This window comes from Gobio gobio (assembly GCF_949357685.1).
Source record: "Gobio gobio genome assembly, chromosome: 8".
Taxonomy (NCBI): domain Eukaryota; kingdom Metazoa; phylum Chordata; class Actinopteri; order Cypriniformes; family Gobionidae; genus Gobio; species Gobio gobio.
This window is the reverse complement of record NC_137114.1, coordinates 43,860,708-43,882,323: the sequence shown is the minus strand read 5'-3', so window position 1 is coordinate 43,882,323 and position 21,616 is coordinate 43,860,708. Positions and strand designations below refer to the sequence as shown.

General features: G+C 36.6%; 2 protein-coding genes and 1 pseudogene across 4 annotated transcripts; all 3 read left to right on the top strand.

Moving 5' to 3' along the window:
- Positions 1–4,600: 4,600 nt before the first annotated feature.
- Positions 4,601–7,900, top strand: LOC307130877 (E3 ubiquitin/ISG15 ligase TRIM25-like; the record flags this gene model as incomplete). The annotated part of the gene is made up of 6 exons (XM_079824142.1): positions 4,601–5,161; positions 5,302–5,397; positions 5,704–5,937; positions 6,057–6,210; positions 6,309–6,368; positions 7,377–7,900. The coding sequence occupies 6 exons, from the start codon at positions 4,601–4,603 to the stop codon at positions 7,898–7,900; spliced, it is 1,629 nt and encodes a 542-aa protein (XP_079680268.1).
- A 1,224-nt stretch (positions 7,901–9,124) lies between these two features.
- LOC307130389 (E3 ubiquitin/ISG15 ligase TRIM25-like) lies at positions 9,125–12,867 on the top strand (annotated as a pseudogene). The gene is made up of 6 exons: positions 9,125–9,685; positions 11,328–11,423; positions 11,543–11,776; positions 11,871–12,021; positions 12,117–12,174; positions 12,335–12,867. The product of its transcript is annotated as an E3 ubiquitin/ISG15 ligase TRIM25-like (transcript).
- An 822-nt stretch (positions 12,868–13,689) lies between these two features.
- Positions 13,690–20,631, top strand: LOC307130530 (uncharacterized protein). Of its 2 annotated transcripts, XR_013817052.1 has the most exons (4): positions 13,690–13,811; positions 16,004–16,176; positions 16,389–17,576; positions 18,793–18,805. XR_013817052.1 is itself a non-coding variant. In XM_079823562.1 (3 exons), the coding sequence occupies exons 2-3, from the start codon at positions 16,092–16,094 to the stop codon at positions 17,402–17,404; spliced, it is 1,101 nt and encodes a 366-aa protein (XP_079679688.1). In that variant the 5' UTR covers positions 13,690–13,811; positions 16,004–16,091; the 3' UTR covers positions 17,405–20,631. The 2 variants fall into 2 exon arrangements, 1 of the variants encoding a protein (XP_079679688.1); XM_079823562.1 differs by having other exon boundaries at positions 16,389–20,631.
- The last annotated feature ends 985 nt before the right edge of the window (positions 20,632–21,616 follow it).

Here is a 21,616-nt window from a genome sequence, read left to right as displayed (position 1 = left end):
AGACGCTCTCATGTTGATTATCAGTTCATTATCAGATGTTACAAAATCAGTTGTTGAAAATCAAGGATTTAGATTTTTGTGTATTCTGTTGTTTTGTACGGTGGCCGAGAGAGCTCAATGCACTGCAACAGAGAAAATGCATACAAATAGAAAAAACACCAGCAAATAAAGAAAACATGTTGTTAAATAAAATATGTCACGCACAATATTGGATATCACACAAGCAATGTGCAAACTTTGCACTAGTTATGCTGGTGAAGAAGTCTGAAATCCCAGTCAGTAATTCATTGCAGAAAGTGAAACTAAAAACTGAGCGATGAGAGCTGAATATGTTCTGATAACGGTATATAACTTTAATTTATTTTCTTAATCCTTGTGGCCCACACAATAGTGGGAGAAAAAAAATAGAAAAGAGAGTCTATGTTGTGGTTAGTTGTTTTTTAACCTTTGAAAACGATATACCCAAATGAAAATGTCTGCAGCTCTTAAACCTTATGGTCTATATTCATAAACCTGGTCTTATTTTAAACTAGACACTCGAAATGTTGCTACCCAAGAGTCATAATAACTCAAAGTAATATGGGAACAGAGTAATATACATGTATACATAAGTGACTCATGTTTTTTTTTTGTTTTTTTTTCACTTAGGGAAAAAAATATTATAATTTAATGTTAAGAGCTTGAAAATAACTTAAATATAAAAATGAATGTCTAATCATGTCATGATTCAAATATGAGGATGATTCTCTCAGTAATGTAGCTTCTGTGAGCTTTTATGTCAAGAAAAGTCTAGGCGTCCTTTCAAAAAGGCCATTTATTTCAGAACATTTGCTATTGTAAAGAGTAGTTTTTCATTAAAATAAATCTGCAATAAACTGCTAATTATAATGGATAAACAGTTACTGAAAAACTAAAGCAACTATTTACAGAGATAACAAAGTGTAAAAAACTAATTTAGCTGATAAGAACTGTCGGCGCGCTCCACTGCAGTTGCGCCATAGAGAGCGCGCCGACAGCGCACAAACAGTATTCACCAAAGCCTACTTACGTAAACTGCGCAAGATAATGCCTTTTGATTGGTTACTAAGTCCATCAATCAAACCTTTGTTGGAAAGGCATTGGCTGGGCACCGAGTGCCTTTATCCAACGAAAACCATGGGCGCAATGATTGACAGCTCACCAAGCCTGTAAGGCACTTCCTCTATATGATGCATCACAGGAGAGACTCTGGCCGTTTCTTAATATGCGTACTTGTCTGTACTTGTGTTCTCGTGGACTTGTGAAACGTCATCAGTCGCAGCCCAAGTACTGTTCCGATTCAAAGTTCACATCTAGCCATAGACAAGTACAGTTCAAATGCCCGGATGTGTCCTTGATCCGCCCCTTTTATCGAGGATGCATCGAGAAGAGACTTCAGACAGACCGGTATCCCAGAATGCATCTTGCACCAACACCCCCGCATGATAAGCTGAACTTGGTCTTGCGTGAGCCTCTACTACTAAGAACGTTACCGAGAGCAGAGCGACATTATCATATAATAATACTGTTTGCATGTGCTTTATAACAGCCTCAACGGGAACGGCATTGTTTTGTCACATGCAACACATCCAGAATACACATAATTTCTGCTTAAAATAAGCCTAAAATACAAAACAAGACCAATTTAGGATAGTAAGACTATTACTGATACTATTTTATTAATATTAATTTGAAATATTACCAAATAAAGCGCAAAAAAACTTAACTAAGTCCCCCGCATCTTCCCGGTCCGCCTCATCAATCTCCCCCCGCCGATCTTGAAGTGCGTCAGAAATACAACGCGCGATCAGTTTATCGTTAGGGGAATTTGTTGTGTTGCGTCGCCTCTCGCCGCATCCAACGCAGACAGGATTGCTTTCATTTTTTAGGGTGCTTGGCCGCTCGCTCCAGGCGTTGACACGGTGTAAGTTGCCTGATTATTTATGACGGATGGCCGAATTGTAGTGTCAAAAAAGACAGAAGCCCTCTGAAGCAGGGAAGATAAGGGATAGGCTACACTGCTCTTCTTACTTAGTATTTGTGTTTTGTTTATCTAAAAATTCTTAAATCAAGGTGCATTTACTAGATAAGTAAAATGACAGAAGATATTTTTCTTGTTTAGGCTACTTGAAAATAAAATCAAAATGAAGTGAGTTTTTGCTTAAAACAAGCAAAATAATCTGCCAATGGAGTGAGAAAAATAATCTTGTTCCTGATTGAAATCTTGTTTCTGTCCCAAACAGAAATAAGATTATTTTTCTCACCCCATTGGCAGATAATTTTGCTTGTTTTAAGCAAAAACTCACTTCATTTTGATTTTATTTTCAAGTAAACAAGAAAAATGGCTTATGACATTTTACTTATCTAAAATGCACCTTGATTTAAGAATTTTTAGATATTTGGACTGGAAACAAGAAAAAGATTCTTGTTTAAATAAGAAGAGCATTTTTTGCAGTGTAAAGACAGAAGTAAAGTGATGTAGGCAAATTAATGAACAGTTTATTTAATTGCATAGTAGTAAAATGCTAATGTTTGCTAATTAATTCCAGTTATTTTTACCTTAAACTTTATGCAATCAGCTGTTCTGGGTTCTCCAGAGGCCACAGCCAGTGTGATTTTGTAAAAAATAAATAATATAAAAATATTAAACGCATGTAATATCACTTTTTTAATAGCCTAATGTTTTAACTCTGCAGTTGTGCAGTTTTAAGGGAGTTTTAAGGGGGTGTATATCAATTTTAAAATGTATTTGCCCAAATTAGTAATGATACTTATATATAGGTTTATTTAAAATAGCAACATTTTATGTAAAATTCACATTAAATATCTAAATTTCTGTTTAATTCCTGGTGAAAACATGAATACTCATAGTTTAGTGGAATATTGCTGCCATCTACTGGAAAACAAACACTTTTGCTAGTTCTCAATGAATAGTTTGTGCATGAATACTAGATGCACTCTTGCTCTTTGTGTTTAGGCTGTAATGTGGCATAGGTGCAATTTTTGTAGAGTTTTACTATCATCAGCCTTTTTAAAATAAAAAATAATAATAATAATATCATGAACATAATGACGGGGTAGAATGGACTGGACATCATATAAAACAACAAAAATAAAAATAAAACATAAATGCATTACAAAAATAAAACAGTACGAGTGTTTCCAAAGACTGATAACGTGTAGGCTAGTGCTAAACCTTGACACAAGGGGCACCAAGTAAAATCTTGCCTAGGGCACCAAATTGGTCAGGGCCGGCCCTGAGTAAGAGTTATTTTTAAGCACAAGCCTAATAAAACATTTGAAGTAAAAAAAAAAATTGTATGTATTACTTATATAGTAGTATAAACTTGTGAAAATTTAAATATTAAATACAATTATAAAATGTTAAAATATATGTTAAATAGTTTTATTTATCATATTTATGTTTTATTGTTGTAATGTGTTTTTGTTAAGTCATGTTATTGTTTTGAACTGCTTGTTATTTACAATGGCAACTATTAACTGTTTAATTTTTTTTTTCTCGGGTGCGTTGAATTGTATTAAATCCACATAAAAATCCTAATAATCAAACTAAATCATAATAATTATTAATGTTAATATTTTAATAATATAGAGAGCCCACAACAACAACAAATAAACAAACAAAAATATTTAAAAATCCCGTTTTTTAATTAAAAGATAATAACAAATGAGATTTGAGTGATATTTTGACCACTCAAATAGGAAATGTCCCCGTTTTCCATTTCAGAAATCTGGTCACCTTACCTAAACCACATATTAATGTTTAATATAGGCCTTTTTTTATCTAAACGAAAAGAGGCAGGGTTGTGTTTTATACTTCGTTTTGTTATAAATATATTAAAACATGCTCGTTACAATTAACCCCGCGCTCCCCTATCATCAGATGCAGTTCATCATCAAGCCACAAAGTGTCAGGGTTCGTTTGGAAAATAATCTAGTACATTTCTGATTCATAACGCTTCGAAGCTTCATGATGCATTGTTTTGAAATCGTCATCACTATATAAGTCGTTATTCAGGTTTTTTTTGCGCACAAAAACTTTTCTCGTCGCTCTATAAAGTTATTGTAGAACCACTGTAGAACCACTTACTTTGTAACGACGTCTTTAGTACCTTTTAAGGGTCTTGAGAGTGAACCGTGCCATTGTGCCAATGGAGGCCTTTCAGAGCCATCAGATTTCAACTAAAATATCTTCATTTGTGTTCCGAAGACGAACGGAGGTCTTACGGGTGTCGAACGACATGAGGGTAAGTAATTAATGACAGAATTTTCATTTTTGGGTGAACTAACCCTTTAAGACTAAAATGGCACTTTGAGAAGCTTGATAAATACGGACCCTGATCTTTAACCCCTCAGTTAAAAAGATTAAACAATGTGATTATAAGATTGTGATTATAGGCTTCTTTCAAATAAATGTTTTGTTTTGAGCTTTGTAAAATCTTGACAGTATCTATGCTTTCACTGAAGCATTTGACAAATAATGTTGCTTTTCTTGGCTAAACAGCCCTTATTACAGGACAGAGAATGAGAATCTGTTGATCTTTGAACACACTGCAAAGAAATGTCTGAATCTGCAGCGAGTCAGTGTGTGGATCAGTTCAGCTGTCCCGTCTGTTTGGATCGGCTGAAGGAGCCGGTGACGATTCCCTGTGGACACAGTTACTGTATGAGCTGTATTACTGACTGCTGGGGCCAGAAGGAGCAGGGGCCGCCGTACCGCTGTCCCCAATGCAGAGAGAGCTTCAGTCAGAGACCTCTACTGAAGAAGAACACTCTGATAGCTGAGATGATGGAGACGCTGCAGAAGACGTCCCTACAAACGGCTGCTGTGGAGTGTGATGTTTGCACTACAGAGAAGAACAGAGCTGTAAAGTCCTGTCTGCAGTGCTTGGCCTCCTTCTGTCAAACTCACCTGCAGCTTCACTATGAATCTCCTGCGTTTATGAAGCACAAACTAGTGGAAGCTTCCAGACACATTCAGGAGAACATTTGCCTCAGTCATGGGAAACTTCTGGAGATTTACTGTCAGGATGATCATCAATGCATTTGTTGTTTGTGTGTGACTGACAATCATAAAAAACACAACGTGGTGACTGTGGATTCAGAATGGACTAGTAAAAAGGTAATGAATGCTTATAATTTTAGTTAGTTGTATTTTTTCTTGACTTGATAATATTAGTCAAAGTTATTTTATTTATTTAAATTACAATTTAAAACACTGAAATACTAACCTACTTCCTCCTTGTATGTTACCATCCTCAGGAAGAGTTAAAGGAGATAAAGGTGGCGTGTCAGAAGCTGATCCAGGAGCGAGAGAGAGGTCAGCGGGAACTCAGTGAAGCTGTGAAGTCTTTTAAAGTGAGTATCAGAAGATGCCAGTGATGTTTGCAGTGCTTTTTTACAGTGATGCATTATTACTGAATCCAATGGAGAATCTGTGAATCTGCCCCCCCCCCCCCCCCATCCGCTATAAACACGCTGTTGCATAGATACAAAGCATAAGACGAAGGGATAAATCCAAAGACACCTTTATTTAAACAAGCAGCATTTTTATTTTACCAGTTCATTTGACGTATAGTAGGCTATGTATGATCACTGTTTTGATTTCAAGACAAGATTTATGACAATGGAGTTATTTATTTAAAATTATTCTCAGCGCTATAGAGTTCAGCGCTAGAGACCATGGAGGACATTGAGAAGGTCTTCACTGAGCTCATCTGCTCTCTTGAGAAGAAACGCTCTGAGATTAAAGAGCAGATCAGAGCTCAGGAGAAGACTGAGATAGATCGAGCAGAGGAACTTCACAAACATCTGGATCAAGAGCTGACAGAACTCAGAAAAAGACAAGCAGAGATTGAGAAACTTCTGATCACTGAAGATCAGATCCAGTGTCTGAAGGTAATGATGCAAACATGTTGAGAATCTAAAAATGTTTTAACTATTTTGCCATGTTTTTTTTTTTTTTTCCCTTTGGAAAAATCTCCAAAACTACGTCTGCATTATTATTATAATTTCAGAGCTGTCAGTCTGTGTGTGTTTTACCCACATTTGAAGACGTTATCAGCTTCACTCAACACACTCATCTGTCTTTTAAAGACATTTCAATCTCAGAGTTTAAGGAGGTTTTGGAGGACGTCTGTCAACAGCAAACAGCCAGAATATCCAGAGAAGGTCTGAATATTTTAATATGTTGCATTATTTTGTCATTCATACTCTGTAGGATTAAACAAACAAATGAATCATATGTTTGTTTTTTATTTTCTCTTCAGTGTCAAATGTTAATGCTGTAAAGCCTCCAGAACCAAAGACCCAGAATGATTTTTTGCAGTGTAAGTTGAACAGTGGTTTTATCAAGTCAAATCATCTACAGCATTGCCATATGGCAACAATTAATTTCTAGTAATTTCCTTGTTATTCAGAAAAAATACTATAAATTGCACTGTGGGAATTCAAAGGGCAGGCCTTAATGTAGCCAATGATGTGCTGTATTCAAGTCAAATAACATTTGAATGTCCTTCCAAAACTCTCTTTCCTACTGTCACCCTCACACGGAAGAAACCTGTTGAAGTGCTGCATCTTTGATAAGTAAATTAGTTTTATTCATTAATAAACTTTGTCTAACATCGTTATACTGCAAATTGAGAAAATATTAATGTTGCCTTATGGCAGCGCTGTACAACAGTGGAATTGCAGTCCAAATGTATTTCCCCATTGGGATTTTTTTTTTTATACATAGTAGCATCAACAACATTATTTCAGTTATTTATTTATTTATTTATTTATTTATTTAAAGTGTTTATTGTAGTATATTTGTGTTTATGTATAAGTAGCAAAATTATGTCTTCTTTTCAGAAAATGAATACAGCACTATTTTACGGAAATGGCAATAGGAAGAGTGCAGAGTTAGGATGAGTTGGCCAAATTATAGGGAACGATAGGGATTCAATGATAGGGATCTTCCAAAAATAGGTTTCCATGAGTCCGAAGTATATCAATCTATGAATTTTTAAAATAAATGTGCATTTAAATAGAAAAGAAAATCATAATTTTAGCGAAAAACTACTTTTTTGACCATTTTCCATTGTGGTCAAAACGTTGCTATATGGCAACGTTTCCCCCCCAAGATTATTATTATTATTTTTTTTTAAATCTTTTTTGGTTTGTATGATTGAAGCTATTGCATGTAATAAACTTATTTTTTTAAAAAAAATATTTCATGGTTAGAACATAATGTGTATCATAGAGGGATATGTATCAGTGGATATGATCTGTTACAATGTGACTATTTTGGAAACAAAGTTTACTTTGTTCAATATTAGTTTTTCTTCATTTCTCAGATTTTTGTGAACTTCATCTGGATCTAAACACTGCACGCAAAAAACTCAAACTTTCAAAAGACAACCGGAAAATATCAGGTTCAGATAAAGCTCAGCAATATCCTGATCACCCAGAGCGATTTGATTGGTATCCCTACATTTTGTGTCGAGAGGGTTTGTCCGGTCGCTGTTACTGGGAGGTCGAGTGCAGTGGGAACGACTGGACTGTAGCCGTTTGTTACAGAGGAATTGGTCGTAAAGGAAAAAGTGATGACTGTAGACTTGGCTTCAACAATATATCATGGAGACTGGACTATTTTCAGCATGAGTTAGGTTTCATACATGCTAAAGCCCAAGTCTCAATCCCTGCTGTCCGCTCCTCTAGAATAGGAGTGTATCTGGATCACAGAGCAGGAACTCTGTCTTTCTACAGCGTCTCTGACACAATGACTCTCCTTCACAGAGTCCAGACCACTTTCACTGAACCCTTATACCCTGCTTTTCTAGCTGGAGAAGGTTCATCTGTCAGGATCATAGAAGAGTAGAATTTTAAAATATAATTTATCAGAAAACAGTTAAAAACTGACTGTTCAACTTTCACATCAAACATTCATTTAAATTGAATAATTCTTAATAAAACATGTATGTAAAACAGTTGAATTATTGTAAAACAAAAAAAATATATTTTCTTATTTGGTTGATTAAAGTGATGTAGTTTCAATTTTACTGTTTCATAACTACAGTATCTGATGCAGAGAAACAGCCATGAAACCTTTTCAAACAGGCAGTTTTAACATAGACCTTCTGTCAGTAGTAGAAATGTTAGTTTCAGATTCATCTTTATATTTATTTCTTCAGTTTGGTATGTAACTAATGTTGTAATTTTGATTAAAAAATATTGAAAATAAAATGAAATGATGCATTTGTGGTGGTGATCTTTTGATGAAAATGTGGCTGTTTTAGGAAATATTTTCTCTCCAGAATTCATGATCTGTGTAAGATGGTCTGTGATTGTGTTTCTCCACAGCAGCTGAATGAAAACCTGCTCTTAAGAAACATCACATGTTAAAACAAGAAATGATTTCTGAAAGCTTTGATGCCAATAACGTACAACAAACATGAACTCATCAATGATTTAATTATTTTACACACAGATTGCTGGAAGTGTGTTAGAAGCAGTTCGAACACATTTTCTTAATGTTATTACAAACTATTGATCTAGTCTGATTACTGGTGTCGAGAGATATGCTCTGATTTTAAGCAAAGTACAGAGAGTAGAGCAACTAAACTGCAATGTCACAGCTTCACATAAACAATCTCTCTCTCCCGGGACACATGCACACACCTGCACCCTGAAAACCAGGAAGTTTGTGAGTTCGGGAGAAACAAAACCTATTTCCCTGCTACACGAGCCTCTGCTTAAGGATCCACACTCTTCTAGTTTGGTTAAAGCTGTAAAGGAAGACATTTTTGACTTGTTATTCTGTCAAAAAGCAGGTAAGAACGTCAATCCTTAACTAAATGTTTTATTGTCTACTTGCGTGCATTGAAAATTAGCATTATATGTTTAATAATAATTATATGTTAATCTGGGTGTCTTATGTTTATTATTTTGATTATAAGTTTTAGCATTATTCTTATATTAAGCATTTTGTAGATTTGTAGACGTGCTCTTTTGTTAATGATTTACATGTGGATTTATGTACCTTCTTCAATTATTTACTTCTGGCAGAGCAGTTTCTATTTGAGGACAGACTATCCACAAAGAAATGTCTGAATCTGCAGCGAGTCAGTGTGTGGATCAGTTCAGCTGTCCCGTCTGTTTGGATCGGCTGAAGGAGCCGGTGACGATTCCCTGTGGACACAGTTACTGTATGAGCTGTATTACTGACTGCTGGGGCCAGAAAGAACAGGGGCCGCCGTACCGCTGTCCCCAATGCAGAGAGAGCTTCAGTCAGAGACCTCTACTGAAGAAGAACACTCTGATAGCTGAGATGATGGAGACGCTGCAGAAGACGTCCCTACAAACGGCTGCTGTGGAGTGTGATGTTTGCACTACAGAGAAGAACAGAGCTGTAAAGTCCTGTCTGCAGTGCTTGGCCTCCTTCTGTCAAACTCACCTGCAGCTTCACTATGAATCTCCTGCGTTTATGAAGCACAAACTAGTCCAAGCTTCCAGACACATTCAGCAGAACATTTGCCTCAGTCATGGGAAACTTCTGGAGATTTACTGTCAGGATGATCATCAATGCATTTGTTACTTGTGTGTGATTGACGGTCATAAAAACCACAATGTGGTGCCTGTGGATTCAGAATGGACTAGTAAAAAGGTAATCAGTGCTTGTATAATTTCAGGTAGTTGTCATTTGGGGCACCAATGGGGGCACTAACCCCCAATGATTTTACGTAATAAATGTTTTAATGTGCCTTATTATAAACAGTGGGGGAGGAGTCGTCAATTAGGCCACGCTCAGGTACAGCACACATTAGCGATTAGTGATCATATTATGCTCCTCATCAACAGCGATTATGAAGCGATATTAAATATGAAGCAAAAGTCCATAGACTTCAGACACATCTCAGAATAGTTCAGAAGATAGCTACAGACGTATTGTCCTCTTGTAATGCAATTGGTGAGTAGGGACTTTGGTAGTCTTGTGTAGCCAGACCTTCAGACTCACAGCAGAAGGTCTGGACTCCTTCAGCTTCAGCTTTCATTGCTCAAGGACCGCAAAAGACGACATTTAACTGACATGTAACGCAACCAATCACAGTTTGTTTTGTTCCGCATCATGTTTAGGGGCGTGAAAATATAAAGTCGATGTCCCTGCAATAACAGACCGGCATGCATCTATAAATTATTAATTCAAGAACATAGTGCAAGTTTACTGCAACAATGGAGCCGCAAACTTCACATACCGGTACTTTTGAAAATCCAGCATTTTGTTGATCCTGGTAAGCGCTCATTGTCACAGTTGGAAACATGACGGCGTTCTTCTTTCACGAGGGGCTTTGGAGTCGTGGCATTTGATTCCAAGCGGACCATTTAAGAATGCAACACACACGTCTCGCGGGCATCCTGTAGAATTCAACCAATCAGATGACGACTTCGAAACTCCTGAAGTGTTTCCAGAAAAGTGTGCCATATACATCAGACGTTCAGCCAACGGTCCGTGTGCATTATGTCTGAGGTTGAGACTAGGACTTTGGTGACTTAAGCTCTATTGTCAAAAGCTGCTGCATCTTTTTGAAGATTAACTCAGATAATATAAACATCAGATATTATAGATCTTAAAATAAATTCTTGCTCTTTGTTTGCCCTAGTGGTGAAGAAAAAGAGAAAACTGTTTTCGATTTAAACTACGCTAAGTTTGCTGTGATATTTGGTGTTACAAGGTGATTTCATTTATCATGTGACAAGAGTGAGGCGAGATGACTGACAAGACGATAGCAGAAGACTTGGTTTCAAAGCGAAATGTAAAAGTCAACTCACCTTTATTTATAAAGCGCGTTTTACAATGCAGATTGTTCAAAGCAGCTTTACAGTTATAACAGAAAAATAATACAAAGTTTGTTTGGGTTGTACAGCAGCTACAGAAGAAAATATTGTCATTTTCCAGTTTAAGTAAGTTTTATATTAAGAATAATAATAAACCCATCATTCAAGCGATTGCCCCCAGATGCCACTAATTTAAAAGCTAAAGTAAAATGCACAAGGCCACACAGGCATTCATAAGTGATTCATTTAATTTAAAAGCAAGGTGGAAAAGAGGGAAAAACTCCAACGTCCAACTTCCACTGTTGAGTTAAAAAAGTTTTTTTTATTTATTTTTTTTATTTTTACTGGGAAAATTACTTCCTCCTTATTACCTCACTATGACTGACATTTTTAATTTGATATTTAACAAGGTCAGATTGGCAATTTTCTACTTTTGTTTTTTAATATTTATTTTTTTATGTTAACATCCTCAGGAAGAGTTAAAGGAGATAAATGTGGTGTGTCAGAAGCTGATCCAGGAGCGAGAGAGAGGTCAGCGGGAACTCAGTGAAGCTGTGAAGTCTTTTAAAGTGAGTATCAGAAGATGCCAGTGATGTTTACAGTGCTTCTAACAGTGACGCATTATTACTGAATCATACAGAAAAACAGTATTTAGGCTTGCACGATCAGATCTTTGTGTCTCTGACAGAGTTCAGCGCTAGAGACCATGGAGGACATTGAGAAGGTCTTCACTGAGCTCATCTGCTCTCTTGAGAAGAAACGCTCTGAGATTAAAGAGCAGATCAGAGCTCAGGAGAAGACTGAGATAGATCGAGCAGAGGAACTTCACAAACATCTGGATCAAGAGCTGACAGAACTCAGAAAAAGACAAGCAGAGATTGACAAACTTCTGATTACTGAAGATCAGATCCAGTGTCTGAAGGTAATGATGTGAAATTCTTGAAAAGATTTTAGTTTTAGAAAAGATCAGTTGTGCTTCACAACTTATGTTTGAACTATAATCATTCTCATTTCAGAGCTGCCAGTCTGTGTGTGTTTTACCCACATTTGAAGACGTTCCCATCACTCAACACACTCATCTGTCTTTTAAAGACATTTCAATCTCAGAGTTTAAGGAGGTTTTGGAGGACGCCTGTCAACAGCAAACAGCCAGAATATTTCGAGAAGGTCTTTTTTTTATTAAGAAAATATATATTTTTTTAATAATTTTGATTTCATATAAAAAATTAAGCATTTGATTGCGTTTCTTACCCCTTCTTTAGTGTCAAATATCCATGTCTCAGTCTCCAGAACCTGAAACTCCAAATGGATTTTTGCAGTGTAAGTTGAGTTAATAGTAGTTAAGTGTTCCTATTATCTGTTGAAAAATATGAAATAATTGATCTGCTTATTTTGTTATTAATAACTATTAAAATGTAACATTTTTAAGTGGATGGCAGTACTTTATTTGAATATCTATTTGTCCCTCAATCCTCCTCAGATTTCTGTCAGCTGCAACTGGATCCAAACACTGCACACAAAAGCCTCATCCTGTCAGAAGGGAGCAGAAAAGCATCATCTTCAAAGAAAGACCAAAAATATCCCGATCACCCAGAGCGATGTGATGGATATACGAATGTCATGTCTAGAGAGGGTTTGTGCGGTCGCTGTTACTGGGAGGTCGAGTGCAGTGGGGACGATTGGTCTGCAGCAGTTTCTTACAGAGGAATTGGTCGTAAAGGAAAAAGTGAAGACTGCAGACTGGGGTTTAATAACAAGTCCTGGAGACTGACCCACTGTAAACAGATTTTTTATGTCAGACATGATAATAAGCATGTCCATATCCCTGCCTTCCTCTCCTCTAGAATAGGAGTGTATCTGGATCACAGAGCAGGAACTCTGTCCTTCTACAGCGTCTCTGACTCAATGACCCTCATCCACAGATTCCATGCCACTTTCACTGAACCCTTATACCTTGCTTTTGGGGTTGGAGAAGGTTCATCTGTCAGGATCATAGAGCAGAGGAGGATTTAGTTCAGTAATGAAAGACTCACAAGATGTCCAAAACTGTTTACAGTTAAATGTATAGATATAAAGTATTTGTGGATTCCTGCGTCTTAACTGTCAAGTCCTGTCAACATGTTTAGCTGTGTTATTAAATGTACCTAATTTGGCATGAGCTGAGTCATTCTCTGTGTTTTTCTGAAGGCTATTCGATTCTTTGGGAATTTTGATCAATTTTGGGATCAAGTGAGACAAATAAAGTGCACCATGTGTTTAAATGTCTTTCTGCAAAGTCCAAGTGAAAAGCCAAACTCAGCTGTTCTCTTTAATGCCAGGATAACATTATACAATGTGATTGCTATACATATAGATTATATGATATCTTTAAGGGTTGGTTTTTCACTTGCAGTTGAAGGAAGATGTGTTTTGTGTGTGAAAATATCTTTTTAATTCTGTTAAATGGGCAAATGACCTGTCATATAATGAAATAGGAATCACAAACTTACAAATCAACCATATTTAGAAGCATATATTGGAGCTTGCTTGGGTCATTTTATGGAAATTTTCCGTTCACTACATGCATGTGTGAATTTTCTATTTACATTGCTACAAAAATAAAGGTACTATAGAACCTACTACATGAAGATGTGCATATTATTTTTTCTGTTTACAGCAGTAATAACTTTTCCCAGAGAACACAACACTACTGAAATCGAGACAAAGCTGACATTCCAAAAATGTGGCGGTATTGGCACAATACATATTTCCAGTAGATGGCAGCAATGCACTGAAGGGTTTTCGAGTTTGTCATACAAATCCAACAGAACAAGAGGATACGCATGCCCAGAGAGAGACTCGAGAGACGAGGCGAGTGTTGAAGTGTTTACCTACTAATGTAATGAAACGCATTATGTGCACTGTTTATTATTAACGAGAGTGTAATATGTTGGCAGAGAGTTCATCACAGACTCTGAGTGAGTGTTCACTTCTGTGTGATAAAGAAGATTTCATTGCTTAATGTTATCATAAACATTGTTTTTTTTCTAATGGAAGATTGATGTTTGGGTTGTGTTAATGTACATTGTTCGTTCTGTAAATTAGGTCTACTAGAGAATCAAATGTAGTTATTAATCTTGATCAGCCTCTATTCAGTCTGTTTGTGTTGTTTAAAGAGTGGATCTAAAAAGAATAGGTAAGGATATCTAAAAACGTCCTTTTCTTTGCATTTCACCTGTAACTTGTTTTCTAGACTAGTTTTGCAGGTGTGCAAGGCACTAGAATAGGGGAGAGCGGGGCACAACCTAACAATTTTTTACTTTCTCAGTTTGTGTAAATCCACTTGGGGTTCAGAGTATTTATTTTTTCCCAATTTAATTTCACACGTTCAGTACAACGTGGTTTTGTTTCATTAATACAGTGTATACTTTTTTCTTGATTCACCACGAAAGAATGGAAGTGAAATGTGACAACATGCCCCATAGGTGGGTGCATTGTAACATGTGAACGGCACAATGTAACAAGACCAAATGACAGCTTAAAACATTACCTGATATAATAAAAAGAAATATCCAAGACAAACGACAATATTTTGTCAATGAAAAACAATTATCAAATTTTTCATATAAAATAAGGGCATTTTTTAATATCTTTAACTAAACAAATTTTTGAGTTTGACAATAAACACCACAAAACACAGCAGCGTAGTTAAAACAATAATAATAATGAATCATTTCTGAATATTGACTCTCAGTCTTTATTCACCTCTTTCTCATGGTTACTCAAAAGAATTCATAAAAGTATAGAATATATTGTATACATAGTTCTAATAGGGGCTCATTTTAGTGACAACATGCCCCGCCTGCACAACTGGGATTTAACCCCGGCTTGTGTCTTCTGCTGTTAGATCAGCATTAAAGAATGATCTCAACTGTTAAATAACAGCTATAACATTACAATAATATCAGATTTTTTAAATAAATACAAAAAACAGAGATGAAAAATTTACTTAAGCAAGAAATTGACTTTTGCTATGGTTAAAGGGTTAGTTCACCCAAAAAAATCACCCATTAATTACTTACCCTCATGTCGTTCGACACCCGTAAGACCTCCGTTCATCTTCAGAACACAAATAAAGATATTTTAGTTGAAATCTGATGGCTCTGAAAGGCCTCCATTGGCACAATGCACGGTTCACTCTCAAGACCCTTAAAAGGTACTAAAGACGTCGTTACAAAGTCCATCTCACTACAGTGGTTCTACAATAACTTTATGGAGTGACGAGAATAGTTTTTGTGCGCAAAAAAACCCTAAATAACGACTTATATCGTGATGACGATTTCAAAACAAGGCATCATGAAGCTTCGAAGCGTTATGAATCAGTGAGTCGAATCATGATTCGGATCGTGTGTCAAACCGCCAAACTGCTGAAATCACGTCACTTTGGCGATCCAAACTGCCGAATCAGTTATTGTAGAAGTTATTGTAGAACCACTGTAGTGAGATGGACTTTGTAACGACGTCTTTAGTACCTTTTAAGGGTCTTGAGAGTGAACCGTGCCATTGTGCCAATGGAGGACTTTCAGAGCCATCAGATTTCAACTAAAATATCTTCATTTGTGTTCCGAAGATGAATAGAGGTCTTACGGGTGTCGAACGACATGAGGGTAAGTAATTAATGACAGAATTTTCATTTTTGGGTGAACTAACCCTTTAAATAAATGTTCAGTTATATCTTTCCAAAGATTTTTACATTTTGGTGCATTTTTTCTCTATATATTGTTGACATGGCAACTAGTAAATACACTAGGTTTCGTCATCCTGGCATGTGTGGAAAGTTTTAAACCACCATGTGTGTTACAACTAACCCCGTGTTAGGTTGTGCCCCGCTCTCCCCTACTTTTGGCCCTGTGACGAATTTCTTATGTTCCTTTATTGTCGTTTTGGAAAAATGCGTCTGCTAACTGCATAAATGTAATGTCAATGTTAATCTCTGTTATCAATGTTAGGTTGCTAATTAGTTTCTGTACTAATTGAAGAATATAACCTGTGCCATTTCATGCTTATAAAAGCCCTGGTTACATAAAAACAAGCAACTGTATCAACATATTTAATCATTTTTATACTTTATAACAGAATAAATTCAGTAACTTCTCTTTGAATTTTGCAGATCTGGGGCCCCTCACAACACATCACCAATAAATACTGGGAATATTCCCATCATCCTACAAGAGCTGAGCTCTGTGTGACTGGTAAAGATGGCGTTTGTTGAAGTAGTGATTGAAGACGTGAGTGATCCAGAACCATCCAGAATAAATCATGAAGATACTGAGGAACAAACAGGTTGGTGTCCATTCTTGAAGGTAACAAAATACACGTCATGTCAGTGAAATAATAAACAGTATATGAATGATAAATGATAGAGAAAATGCAGCTATCGTTGTATAGCAATTGTCATGGGAGTGAACCTTTGGCACCTTGATACTCATAGACAGATCTCTGTTGATTTCTGCTATTATATCAGGGTTCACTTAAACTTTATATGTTTATTTTAGATTGGATGGAAGAGGAAGAGGAAAGACAAGAACTGAATGAAGCGGAGGGGGAACAAAAGCTGCACACCTGCTCTCGATGTGGAAAGAGTTTCAGACATAAATCAGCTCTCAGGAATCATCTGCCCGTTCACTCTGGAAAAAAGCCGTTCAACTGTGATGAGTGTGGTAAAAACTTTAGCTCATTGTCGCATCTCAACAAACACCTAAAGATCCATTCAGACGAGAGGCCTCACTTGTGCACTGTTTGTGGAAAGAGTTTTTCACGGCTGGACAGTTGTAAACAGCATCAGAAAATACATACTGACGTGAGAGATCATGTGTGCTCGGAGTGTGGGAAGAGCTTTACTACAGTTGGCCAATTGAGGCAGCACCAAATAATTCACACTGGAGAAAGACCTTACAAGTGCTCATATTGTGACAAGAGCTTCACTCAGTCTGGAAACCTGAAATCACACGAGCGAGTTCATACCGGAGAGAAGCCGTACCACTGTACCAAGTGTGAGAAGACTTTCAAAGATGCAACCGGCCTCAAAAATCATCTGCACGTTCACTCTGGAGAAAAGCCATTCAGCTGTGACCACTGTGGGAAAGATTTTAATTCCTCATCAAATCTGAAGAACCATCTGAAAGTCCATACAAATGAGAGGCCTTATGTGTGTTCTTTCTGTGGCAAGAGCTTTTCCCTGCAGGAAAGTTGTAAACTGCATGAGAAAATACACACCGGTGTGAGAGATCAAGTGTGTTGTGAGTGCGGGAAGAGCTTCGTCACACCGGGCCAACTGAAACGGCACCATATAATTCACACTGGAGAAAGACCTTTCAAGTGCTCCTATTGTGGCAAGAGCTTCTCTCTGTCTGCACACCTGAAATCACACGAGCGACTTCATACTGGAGAGAAGCCGTACCGCTGCGCTCAGTGTGGAGAGAGTTTTAGACATTCAAACTCTTTAGCAAATCATATGAAAAAGCATTTTCACAGTGAGCAAAATCTATCCATCCAGTTAGTTAGTGTTTAGTGCTTTATTGGCATGAATAATTAGCCTGACAAGCCAGACCCTCATCAAGATGTTGGGTCTGGGAACTCACCATTGGCAGGGCTCAATCCGAGGGGCGGGATAAACGGTTGTCTTTCAAATTCCCTCTGCACGCAAAAGGATAGCGCTACAACCAACCAGAGCAACGAAGAAGGTGAAGCGGAGCTAGTTGATGGGTTAAACTTTTGCCGTATCCAGTCGGCAAAACTCCGAACACATCTTCCTTTCTTAAGAATGACTTCAGTGCCGTTCTTTTCTCAAAGAAAAGCTTAACTCCAAGTCTTCCAGAGTCGCGGCCAAAGCCGAAACGAAAGACCGCTGTTCGCCAGCTTCTTTGTTTTCAAGTAGCACGCGGAACCATCGCGACTCTGCCGTCATTATTTTAAGCCCGCCCACCGACTCTATACACGATATGATTGGCCTGGCTAGAGTTTGTTTTTTCCAGCTCGCAAGCCAACGGAGAGTTGCTAAACGCCCTGGCTGCAAATTAGATTTGCTGCCGCTAGGGTGAGTCTAGATTTCTAGACTAATGAATAATGACTCTCTGTAGTCATTAAAAATCCCAGTATGTCATCCGAAAAAGAGTAGGGGTGTAACCCCGGCATCCTGGACAAATTTGCCCATTGGCCTCTGTCCATCATGGCCTCCTAATCATCCCCATATACTGATTGGCTTCATCACGCTGTCTCCTCTCCACCAATCAGCTGGTGTGTGGTGGGAGTTCTGGCACAAAATGGGTGTGTGGTGGGAGTTCTGGCACAAAATGGCTGCCGTCGCATCATCCAGGTGGATGATGCACATTGGTGGTGGTTGATGAGACCCCCCCCCCCCCCCCCTTCCGTGTAAAGCGCTTTGAATGCCTAGAAAGTGCTATATAAATGTAACAAATTATTAGTTATTATAATAATATTACACATTTGTATTGCCAAAGTAAAACAGTAGTGCAAAACAATATACAGAAAAACTGATGAATATAAAATAAGTGGCATTAGTCAACATGAAATTAAAATTGACAATTCTTGTTTTTATGGAATATTGCAGTGTTTATTATTAATTATTTATCTGTGCACATCATTATTTTATTTAAAGGTATAGTTCACCCAAAAATGTAAATTATTCATAAGCACCAAACATTTGATGGGCCCCATTGTCTTCCATACTATAGAAGTCAATGGCTATTGTCAGCTGTTTGGTTACCCATATTCATCAAAATATCTTTTGTGTTCAGCTGAAGAATTCATACGGGTTTGCAACAACTTGAGGGTGAGTAAATAATGACAGAATTTAAATGTTTGGGCGAACTATGCCTTTAAATTCATGTCATGTGCCCTTATAATCTTTAGCCAAATAACTTCCCCTCCTTCTTGCAGTGACATCTCTTCCCTGATGACATGTTTAGTGGCGTGAGGGCCGGGCAAACTGTCACTCACATGAGATCGACCAATAGCAAACCACAACCATCCAATCAATTCCCCATGGACAAAGTCAAGTCTCGCCCTACATTTGTTCTTGTTTGAGACGTTTCACTCGGATATACGTCACTATTGGAAAGAAAGGTCATCTTTAGAGAATAAAATAGATTTCTAAGTTAACTAGGGTTTAGTTCACCCAAAAATGAAAATTCTGTCATTAATTTCTCACCCTCATGTCGTTTCAAACCCGTAAGTCCTTCGTTCATCTTCAGAACACAAATTAAGATATTTTTGATGGAAAAAATGACCCCTCCATAGACAGAAAGGTATTAACAACATTGTTAAAATAGTTCATGTGCATCCAGTGGTTCAACCTTAATGTTATGAAGCGACGAGAATACTTTTTGCGTGCAAAAAAACAAACAAAAATAATGACTTTATTCAACAATCTCTTCTCATCTGTGCCAGTCTCCTACGCTGTTGACCAAGGGCGTAGGTTTGATTTTGAAATTGGTGGGGACATCCCCGGAAGCTGAGGCTTCAGGAAATGAATAGGATAATGCATTAAGGTGTTTAGTCTATATTGAGCTTAACAATATGTTAAATAATGAATTATGTAATGTTACAGATAACTAATAAAGCCAAGGAGGCAGTTTAACAGATTTAACTTTACTCCATCGCAATTGCAATGCAATACGCTGCAAAAAATGCTTTTATTACTTAGTATTTTTGTCTTGTTTCCAGCCCAAATATCAAACAATTATTAAATCAAGATGCTTTTACTAGATAAATAAAATAACCAATTATATTTTTTCTTGTTTTCTATATACACCTTCTCTTTGGGACAGAAACAAGAAACAAGATTTCAAACAGAAACAAAATACAAGATTTTTATTACCACATTTTGCAGATAATTTAGCTTGTTTTAAGCAAAAACTCACTTCATTTTGATTAGATTTTTCAGAAAACAAGAAAAAATAATGTAATTTTACTTATTAGCTCTAAATGCATTTATGATTTTGTGTATATATATATATATATATATATATAAGCCTATATATAAAATATTTGGACTGGAAACAAGACAAATATACTAAATAAGAAAAGCACTTTTTTGCAGTGTAGTCAGTGTCAAAGTGTCATCTTGTTCCTTGCTATTTGAAGAAGCCAAACACATGTCTGTGTCTGTCCTTAACAGAAATGAACTGTTGGCATATTTGTTTCACATTAATAGTGTCCAGTTTGACGTTAAATTGTTTTTTTTTTAGCACAAAAAATATTCTTGTCGCTTCATAACATTTAAGGTTGAACCACTGGAGTCACATGGACTATTTTAATAATGTTTTTACTACCTTTCTGGACCTTGAAAGTGGTCGAAAGCTCTAGGATTTCATAAAAAAATATCTTAATTTGTGTTCTGAAGGTGAACGGAGGTCTTACAGGTTTGGAACAACACGAGGGCGAGTAAAGTCAATAAAACTAATTCTAATTAAATGGTGAATTAAGTGTAAACATGAGCATTATTCTGTGGCACAGTAAACAAATGTTTTCTTAGATGATAGTTGTGCGTAGTAAGCTAAAATAAATGAGTGTCTGTAAAATGCCACAAAATGTGTGGAGATATTTTTTCTGTTACATTGTGGAGCAGTATTGAATCACTTTAATCTGACGTTAATGTCTTTTTATTTTTTTGATTGAAAGCCCCCTAAAGAGTATGAGTCCGTTTGATGTAAAGAGTATGTCAGTTTGAGTTATTGACTTTTAGACAGATCTATAGATTTTTCTGTGACATAAAAGTTGTCTATAGTGTATGTATAATGGCAAAAATAAAATGATTGCACTGACAACATCTCTGATTATGTGTTATTTTAAGTCATGTGTTTGTCCATTATGGTATTTTAAGAGTTCCGGCCGTGTAAAGGAGTAGGCTATGTAGGTTATGTTAAGATTTATGAAATGAATGACTCCGAAACATGCTTGTATCAAACTTCGTTACATCGGTTTGGAAACTTTGGTTTCAAATTTTCCATTTCAAAAGCATGATGTTGGTCGGTTTTAACCAAACGAGTGTCATATTGTTTCCGCCACAGAATGAAACATTGAAAAGATATTTGCGACTTTTTATCTCAAAATTTTGAGTTTACATATATAAATTGTGACTTTTTTTTTCTCAGAATTGCGAGATATAAGCGCGCAATTGCGAGTTATAAAGTCAAAATTGCATGATATAAGTCAGAATTTTGGGTTAAAAAGTCCAGACTGAGTTTTTCTCTCAGAATTGCGAGTTTACTATAGCCTATATCTAGCAATTGCATACATGATAACTCGCAATTGCGACTTTATATCACGCAATTCTGACTTTATATCACAGAATAAGAAGTCACACAAAAAAAGTCGCAATTATCTTTTTAATTTTTTATTATGTGGCGGAAAAAAACTTCCGGTTCATAATAAAAGTGCACGTATGATAGTAAAATACGTATATTTAATTGTTTCTAATTGATCTAGTTGACCAAGTCCTGCTCACAATCACTATATTATTCTACATATTAATAAAAGAAACAGTATATAGTCACAGTATACCTTCATATTTAATGGCATTGAATTATTTATGTGTTGAATTTAATAGATTACACTTTCGTGAAAACAATTGGTTTGTAAAAGTTGAGTTTGCGCTGAGCTTTTGTTGCATTTGCAAAGGTTCTGTGGTACAGTGAATCATCAGTGAATCGGTTCAAATGATTCAGAGTCTCGAAAAGCTTCGTTTCTCCAGAACTCTTCA